At 58.7% G+C, this 9,220-nt stretch overlaps 1 protein-coding gene across 1 annotated transcript; it reads left to right on the top strand.

The window, feature by feature from the left end:
• The first annotated feature begins 439 nt into the window (after window positions 1-439).
• LOC134422916 (E3 ubiquitin-protein ligase TRIM7-like) lies at window positions 440-5,528 on the top strand. The gene is made up of 7 exons (XM_063165431.1): window positions 440-864; window positions 1,929-2,015; window positions 2,326-2,556; window positions 2,965-2,987; window positions 3,274-3,383; window positions 3,621-3,653; window positions 4,665-5,528. Exons 1-7 carry the CDS (start codon window positions 457-459, stop codon window positions 5,171-5,173), a joined length of 1,401 nt encoding a protein of 466 aa, XP_063021501.1. The 5' UTR covers window positions 440-456; the 3' UTR covers window positions 5,174-5,528.
• Window positions 5,529-9,220: the final 3,692 nt, after the last annotated feature.

The raw sequence follows: 9,220 nt of genomic DNA, 5'->3' as shown, positions 1-9,220 counted from the left end.
AGCCCTGTATTCAGACCTATAATTCTGGGGCGCTGGCTACCTTGACTGATGCAATCAGCAGGGCGATGATGGCTCTTGGGCGGTTTCTTAGATCGCTCTCAGATACCGGTGATCATCGTCCTGGAAGCGTCTATTCTTATGCTAAAGCGTCGATCGTTATTTTAGCCGTCTGTCCGGGAATTCTTTGGAATCTGAATAGGCATCTGCTCTCGGGCCGTGTGTGGTCAGAGACGCGTTTCGGATTTTACAATCTTAACACGTACATTCTTTAAAAGAATGAATTATTTCTACGATATATTACAATGACTATAGGAACTGAAACTTGAAGCCGGGCGCTGGCAGCACTACTCCTGGAGCAAGCCGCGTCTGCCGTGCAGTGCCGGCCGTGTCCTGAGGAGAAGGCCCGGGCCCAGCCCCGCCTCGGCACCTTCCCGTTTATTCCACTCCATCGCGGCCATGGCTGAGGAGGTCCTGGCTCTGCGAGAGAAGCTGTTGGCCGGGGCCACCTGCCCGTTGTGCCTGGATGTGTTCGAGCAGCCCGTGCTCACGGCGTGCGGGCACAGCTTCTGCGGGCAGTGCCTGGCGGCCGTGCTGGGGGACCCCCCGCGCCCCGCCGCCTGCCCGCAGTGCCGCGCCCCGCTGGAGCCGGGCTCGCAGCGCCCCAACCGCTCCGTGGGCGACCTGGCGGAGGTGGTCCGGTCCCTGGAGGAGGTGGCGGCGCGGCCGCGGTGCCCCCAGCACGGCAAGGCCCTGGCGCTGTTCTGCGAGCCCTGCGCCGCCCTGCTCTGCGCGCCCTGCCGGGACGGGCCCGAGCACCGCGGGCACCGTGTCCGCCCCGCCGAAGAGGCCGCCCGGGAGCTGCAGGTACGGGGCGGCGCCGCGAGAGGGGCCGGGGGCTTGGGCAGGGGCTGGGGGCCTCGGCTGCCCGGGCTGGGGCGGCCGAGGGGCACAGCTCAGGCTCCCCTCCGGCCACAGGCGGGGATCCCCTGCAGCAGGGGCTGGGCTCCCTCGGGGACAGCCTGGGCTCCCCTGTGGGCACAGCTCCGTGTCCTGTCCGGGCACACGTCTGGGCTCCCTTCGGGGACAGCCTGGGCTCTGCTCTGGCCATGAGCTCCTCTGCCTGTGGCTCTGGGTGCCCTCCGTGCGCGGCTGGGGCTGCTCCGAGCAGGGTCTGGCCTTCCCTCAGGGCGCGGCGCTGCTTCCCCTCCACACACAGCTTCGGCCGTGTCCCCGGCCAGCCACGGAGCTGCGGCCTCAGCCGGCGGCTGCCCGGGCTCCGTGTCTGGCTGCCAGCTTGGGCTGCTGTAGCCACCCTGCTGGGGCTGCTGCTTCTGCCATGGCCTGGCCCCAGCCCACGCAGGAGCCCAAGTCCCTCTCCCTGCTCACCCCTCGGGCTCCCCACATGGTCCCTTGTGCCCCACATGTCCCCAGCCAGGCTTTCTCCCCACAGTGTGGGCTGGGGTCTGGGCTCACTGCAACGCAGGAGATGCCTCAGAGCAGGAGGAGTTTGTTAATACTCAAGCAAATTTTTGGGGTGTGCCTGAGTCCCTGCTACTGGCACTGCAAACCTCTTCCCGGAAATCACACTTGCAACTTTGAAAATTGTTTTTTCTAATTAAAAAGAATCTAAAAAACCAGAAACTGTAGGTTTTCCCCTGGAGTGTACTGTAACTTCAATGAAGTTATTCCAGAAATGTTTAGGGCCATAAGAGGTGTGGATGGGGATCTCCCCAGCCTGACTAAAGTGAGTTTGTTGAGGTGGGTGCTGTGTCTGAGCTCCAAACTAACTCCCAGGTAATCAGGGGTCACCGCCAGGGACTCCCCAGATTGGGATTGTCCCCACAGGTGTTGTTTGGTGACATCACCTCCCTCCTGTGAATGCCGCTCCAAAATTAACAGAAATGTCATTTGTTTAATCCCTGCCCCAGGAGACACTCCAGAGAAACCTGCTTTCTTTGCAAGAACAGAAGGAACACTTGAAGAGCAGAGGAGACCAGAAAAGTGAAGACCTGCAGGTGTGTGTTCCTCTCCATGTCCCCCACTGCTCACCCATGTGGCTCCCAGGAATGTCCCACCTTTCCCTCTCCCCATATATCCTTATCTCCTAATCCATGCCAACGTTCTTTTCTCTGTCCATCTCATGTGGCCTCCTTGGGCCCATCAACATCCAGACTTGCCCCCCCTGTCTCCGTTCTTCCTGCTGTTCCTGTTGCAAACCTCTGGTCCCGTTGTGTGTGATCCTTGTCCCCTCTCTGCAGCAGCCGTGTCCCTGCGGGGGCAGCCGGAGCCTAGCTGGGCTCAGGGCCTCCGTGCGGTGCCTTGCAGGTGACAGTGAGGTCGGAGCTGCAGCGAGTGGCTGAGAGCTTTGAGGAGCTGCAGCAGTGCCTGGAGGAGCAGAAGGAGACCCTGCTGGCCCAGCACAACAAGATGTTGAAGGAGCTGGACAAAAAGAGCAAGAAATACACGCGCAGGGTTTTGGAGAGGCAGTCGCTGCTGGACACGGTGATTGCACAGATCCAGAAGAAGCGGGGGCAGCCGGCGGTCAAGTTCCTCAAGGTGAGGCAGCATCAGCCCCTGGGCACTGTGAGCCCTGCTGGGGCTGGGGACACCCAGCTGGCACCCTGTGCATGCTGGTGCAGGCTGGGGCCATGGTGGGACATTGTGCTGTGACACTGTGACACCTTGCTGTGACACCGTGCTGTAACACCATGCTGTGACACTGTGACACTGTGCTGCTACACCATGCTGTGACACTGTGCTGTGACACCGTGCTGTGACACTGTGACACCGTGCTGTGCCACCGCGCTGTGCCCGCTGTGGGTCAGGGCCCTGAGGGAAGGCAGGGTTGGGATGAGGTGTGGGCTCAGCCCCAGCCCCCTTAAGCTGCTTCACACAGCTGGGCAGCCACTGCAGCTGCCTGGCCCTCGGCAGTGCCACAGCTCTCCTGTGTTTTCTCTCTTGCAGGATGTTGGCACAATCCTGAGCAGGTATGAAACAGGCTCGCTGTCCCTCTCCTCCTGCTCAGCTCCTTTGGGCAGAGCTTTGGCAGTGCTGCACGAGCTGCCAAGGAGGTGGTTTGCCCCGCTGGGGACTTGGCATTCCATGGGATGTTACCAGGGACCAGAGGCCACTGAAGCCCTCCTAAAGATGGGGTTCCTGTGCTGATAGCAGGGACACAGCTGCCCTGGGCTCTGGGGCTGCAGGGATTTCCCTGTTTCCCTGCTGGCCCTGGCTGGTGGCTGGGCTCTGAGCTCCTCTCCCTGTTCCCCTCAGCTGTGAGGCAGCCATGGCCCCGATCCCAGTCTCCACAGAGCTGCAGAAGAGCATTCAGAGCCTCACTGACAAGAGCCAGCAGGTCATGGCCATGATGGATAAATTCAGAGGTAAAGCCCTGCTGGCTCTGTGCTGTGCTTCCCCTGGGCTTGGCTGGCAGTGGGAAATCCTCACTGTCTGCTGCCTCTGCCTGGGGCTCAGGAGCAAAACGGCTGCTCCAGACGGGAACCCTGCCCAGGATGGGCTTTGCTGGAGCCTGGGGCTCCACACCTGGCTTGCTGCTCTGCTGGGGAGCAGGACAGGTGCCACAGGACAGACACTCATGCATCTTCCTTTCCTTCTTCCAGTGAACATGTGTCACGAGATAGACTGGCAAAGGGGTAAGTTTGTGGAGCTGCTGAGCACAACTGAGGGGGAAAAGCCTTCCAGGATGAGTGTCCTCATGTCCTTGGGGCAGAGATAGGCTCACAGCACATGTAAACACAGCACCTATCTAGAGCTGAGTGCTGTAGTTTTGACTAGGATTGCTGTAAATCTCCAGGTCTGTCCCTGTGCCAGGCAGCACCAGGGATGCTGTCCTGTGACACCAGGCCAGGGCCAGGACAGCAGGAGGCCGTGTCAGGCTGTGCCCAGTTAAGCAGAGGGGCTGTACATGATTTTAGCTGGCATTTAGGTGTGATCAGAAGTGCTTCTGCAGGTGCTCAGGGCCCCCGTGATGCAGCATTGCTGGGCTGAGGTGTGGCTGGCACCATTTGTGCTGAGGCCGCTCTCCACACTCTCCGTTGTTGGGATGATGCACTTGAGCACAGCAGAGTCGTGCCTCAGTTTCCCCCCTGCAGTCCCCGGAGGAGTGGGTTGGGCAGAGGGTCTGGGCTGGTGACACCGCACAGTGACAGCTGTGTGGCCTTGTGGCACGGCCACGGGATGGCAGCAGAACATCCCTGGTGGATGGGCAGCTGGGGCTCTGCAGCTTTGAGGCTGCCTGCTGGCTCGGCAGAGCAGGCTCCGAGCTGGGGGAGCCCTTGGCACAGGAGCAGGGACTGGCCTGGCCCCTCGTGCCTTGCAGCGCTGCCTGCTCACAGCCACGGCATGCCCTGCTCCCCACGGGCTGCACTCTGCAGCAGCTCTGGGAGCAGCTTGAGCAAAGCCCATCGTGTCTGTCCCCTGCCTGTGGGGACACTGCCTGCCTCAGTCCTGCCTCAGGGAGCATCTTTTCACCCTCGGGTGCCTGCGTGGGCACAGGGAGGCTCCCGTGTCCCATGCCAGCCGAGGGGGCTGCAGGAGTGCCCCTGGTGCTCCCAGGACAGGAGCCAGCCCCGTGGTGCAGGCTGGAGGAGAGGTGCTGGTTCTGTTCTCAGCAGGCACAGACTGATGTTTCTGTCCCCCTCTAGAGCAGGTGACGCTGGACCCAGACACGGCGCATCCTCACCTGCTGCTCTCGGACGACAACAAAGAGGTCTGGTTCAGAAAGGAAAAACCAAAGCTCCCTGACAACCCCAAGAGGTTCACAGGACACAGCGTCCTTGGCTCCCAGGGGTTCACATCTGGGAGGCATTACTGGGAGGTGGAGGTTGGAGAAGAGGGCAGCTGGGCCGTGGGGGTGGCCCTGGAGTCTGTGCCCAGGAAGGAGCCAATCTACCATGGCAGCTCTGAAAAGGCCTGGGTGCTGCAACTGGACTGCGGCTACTACTGGGCACAATCTGTGTCCTCTGAGTGTCTGGCACTCAAGGAAAAGCTCCGGAGGATCGGGGTCTGCCTGCACTATGAAATGGGCCTAGTGACCTTCTACAATGCAAAGGAAATGATGCAGATCTTCCAGTTTAGGGCCATCTTCACTGAGAAAGTCTTCCCATATTTTTCGGTCTCCTCAGAAGTAACCCACATCCGGGTGTGTCACTGACAGGGTGGGATGGCTGCCGGGCCCCTCTTGCATTGCCCTAAATTGTTGATTGTTCTTTCACACTAGGTTATTAGAAATTTGCACTGTATAGTCTCTATATTGCACTGAATAGTTTATGTTTTATCACCTGGTTTGTTCTTACCCTCTCCTTCCACATGATTTCCTTCACCCACCCCTCTCCCCAGTACCCTCCCCTGGTCTCTGCCCTGGTTTACCCCTCCTCACTGGTGGCCCATGGGCTGTGCTCCTCATCCACTGCCCCCAAATTTCCCGGGTTAAAAGTCTCCCACCATGAGGCAACAGTCTCTTTCCCACCTTGGAAATAAACGTGCCACGTTGGTCTCTGCATGGAGAAGAGCGCTTCTGGTCTTTTGCTTTCGTCCGTGTGAGATCGAGTGGGCTGGGCTCCATGGCTAGCTGGAATGCACCCAAACAGCCCGTCCAGACACGGATTCTTACAGGGCCTGCCCGTGCCCTTGGCTGGCTGAGCAGGGAGGAGCTGTGGCAATGACACGGCATCACTCTGCAGCCTCCCTGCAGCTCTGCCTGCCCTGGACCCTCTCTGCAATTTTCCGCATCTCCTCCCGCCCAGTCCTTTGGAGCATTCAAGAAGTGCTGTCCTGCCTGGGGCTGTCTGCGTGCTGCTGTCCTGCCTAGGGGCCATGGGGATGGTGTCCTACCTCTCCCTGTGGGCACTGAGGCCACAGAATAACTGGGAGGGAGGAGGGAAGAGGCTCTGATTGTCCATGCCAGCCTTTGGCAGCACTGCAGGGCTGGAGGATGCAGCCACCCTGCACTCTGGAAGCCAGGCTGGAGCCCCAAGCTGATGATGACTCCTTGAATTTTAGGTTCCATATTCTTTGGATTCTCTGCAGCTCTGGTGCATAGCTTTAAACTTCTTGTTAATTGTTAGCAAGTTCTCTTCACAGGCTAGGTAGACAAAACAATCCTTTTGTGGCTTCAGATCAGGGATATAAGCTCTAGGACAAAAAGCATAAATAGCAAATTGAAGAGGGAAAAACAAGCTGCATGCAACTTCATACCCTGAAGCTGTAACTGCTTAATTAACACAAATATTTAAATGGAGCACTGTTATCATATTTCAAGAGTCCCATACCTTCTCAGGGTTTTCCTAAGGGCCTCTCTTCACAGCACAGATGCCTTCTCCTGCAGATTGTTCCATCTTCCTCAGGGCTCCACCAAGGCTATCCCTGACTGGCCAGCCCAGCCCCTTTTTATCCCAGTTATCTTCATTATTCACAGCTGCAGCCCACTGAAGGACATCACAGCTGCAGCCCATCAAGAACAACTGGGAGTGACCGGGGCAAGGCCACCCATACAATACATATATTTTACTGTGACTCAAGGGCCACCTATAGAGCACAACTTGTAAAGCATGAGACCACACTTATAAAAGTGTGAGCACTCGTCCATTTTGTGACCACTTTGGGTCCCTCTTAGGTGTAGCCCTGGCCGGGCTCTTGTGCATCCCAAGGTGAATCCATGGAGGCCTTGTAATAAATCCCTGCTTTATTCTTTGAGAGCCACCAGCTGCTCATCTCTGTGGGTGGCAGCATTTGGGGGCTGCCTGGGCAGGCTGCTGCCAGGGTTCCTGCCTTCCCACTGCTGGGGTGGTGCTGCAGCTCCCTGGAAGAAGTTTGGGGTTTCAGGTCAGGGCCTGCTGTCTGACAGGAGCTGACACTTCCATCTCTGGAAGTTGGCCAGGCTGGATGAGGCTTTGAGCAGCCTGGGACAGTGGAAGGTGTTCCTGCCCTTGCAGGGAGGTGGAACAAGATGAGCTTGGAGGTGCCTTCCCAGGCAAACCATTCTGGGATTCCATGAAAAGTGCTGTGCTGGGGCTGATGTCCAGGCAGGGAGGTGTGGGGGCAGGACAGGAGGGCCTGGCTGCAGGCCTGTGTCCCTCAGCAGCCTCCCTGCATCCCCCTCACCAGGACTGGATGCAGGTATGGGCAAGGAGGCAATGAAAAGCAGAACTGATTCTGGTTCTCTGTGGCTCATGTCCGTCACACTGGCAGTGACAGGGACCTGGCAGAATCCTTTTTTCTCCCTGAGACTAGATGAATTCAGCTTTTTATTGGCAATGAAGCAGCTGAGGTGCCTGTTGTAGCCTGGCTGTGCCCTGCAGTGGCAGGGCCTTGGTGTGGCCAGGCTGGCAGTGCCCGTGCCCTGCTCTGTGTCACTGGCCCCACACAGCAGCTCCTGCCCCTCGTGCTGCTCCTCACCTGCCACACACGGCTCTAACAGCCTCGGCCACTGGACCCTGCTGGGATTGAACAACATCCCGGTGACCTGAGCAGCCCAAATGTCACCAATGCCTCTGCAGAGACAGCTCCCGTGCCAGTGGGACAGCACGGCCAGCATGGCCCTGAGTGCAGGTGGCAGTGACTCTGAAATCTGTCACGGTGGTGACAATTGACAGTGCTGTCCCCTGCTGGGACACGGACTGGACAGCTCCTGTCCCTACAGCTTGGGCCATGGGTGACAGTCCCCCAGCCTTGCCTGGCCTCGGCTGCTGGCAGAACTGGACACAGATGCAGCCAGAAAGCAGCTCCAGGAACAGGGGACGAGCAGGAGCCACCGCTGTCCCCAGCTGGGGCTGAGATGGGCAGTGTAGGCCCGGGCAGCAGCCCAGGGGCTCCAGATGAGTGGGGACATCAGGCTGTCACCCCGGGCTGCTGCAGGGACGCTGGGCAGGGGCTGGCAGCGCCACCATGGCCTGTCACAGCCGCTGGCCCAGGGCCTGGGAGCCACCGGGGCAGGGAAGCTGGCGGTGGGGTTGCAGGGACACTCAGCAGGGCACGGCCATGGCAGGGCAGTAAGCGCCTGCAGAGGGATTTGTTCCACTGCCTTATCGTGTCAGGGGCTGGATGGTGCCCCCCAAACTCTCCTTGGGCCCGGCTGGCAGCACAGCAGGGTGCAGGAGGAGCAGAAGCGACGGCTGAATCCGGGGCCTTGGTTTTGGGCACCCAGCAGCCTCCGGCGCTGAGCCCAGGGCAGCAGCACAGAAGGGCCAATGTGGGCCCAGCAGGCTGAGAAGCACCAGGCAGCTCGAGGGGCTCTGCTTCCCTCAGCGCTGCTGCTGCTGCTGCTGCTGCTGCTGTGCGGGTGCTTTGGAGCAGGCTGAGGGTGCAGGAGGCACCGGGTTTAGGACCATTTTGGGAGAAAAACCTTTCAAGGGTTTTCCTCTGGAAAGCAAATTCAAGCGGCCCCTCCCTCAACTGGTTCAGAAAAACATTTCCGTGGAGAAAAGTTGAAAAAAATGGTTTTTTGTGGGGCAAAGAATTCATCAGCACAAAAAATGAGCCATATATAATATAAAAACCTCGTGCTGCTCCAAAAGAGAGGACAAACTCAGGAATCCCCTTTGTGAGCTGTAGCTTGGCTCACTTAATCTCTTATCAGTCCCTCAGGCCCAGGCCTGGTCTGATGGGCCACAGGTGGGAGCTGCCGGTGCTCTTCTGGCTGTTCAGTGCAGAACAGGTTTAAACAGCTCCAATAAAAAGGAAAAGAAAACCTCCACAGTCCAAAGATCTTCTCTGCCTCAGCTAGCTATAAGTAACTAAGAGCAAAGGAGCGCTCTGTCCCGCTTCCTGTCCCTGCTGCAGACAACGCCGGACCGCAGCAGGAATGTGGAGAAGGAGAGAATGCAGTTTTCTAAAAACAAACTCCACGCTTCTTCTTCTGACCCACTCTTCCCTGTCAGAATCAATCCGAAAGCTGCAAAATTTATTTCTGAGCGACACAGATGAAGAGGGATACGAGCATCATAAAGTCACCTCAGGACACAGTGGAAGGCCTGGAGATGGGATTTCTGCCGGGCAGCTCTGAGCCGTGGCCAAGGCCGAGCCAGGCCGGACGCGTTCCAGGATATCGATATTTATAGGAATTTAAACATTAAACCGGGTGCTGGCAGCGCTCCGCCCGGAGCAAGCCGCGCCTGCCGTACCGTGCGGACTGTGCCCCGGGGCAAGGCCCCGGCCCGGCCCCGCCTCGGCAGCTTCCCGTCTATTCCACTCCATCGCGGCC

This window comes from Melospiza melodia, chromosome 1 (assembly GCF_035770615.1).
Source record: "Melospiza melodia melodia isolate bMelMel2 chromosome 1, bMelMel2.pri, whole genome shotgun sequence".
In the NCBI taxonomy this organism is placed as follows: Eukaryota; Metazoa; Chordata; class Aves; order Passeriformes; family Passerellidae; genus Melospiza; species Melospiza melodia.
This window is presented reverse-complemented; position numbering and strand designations above follow the sequence as displayed.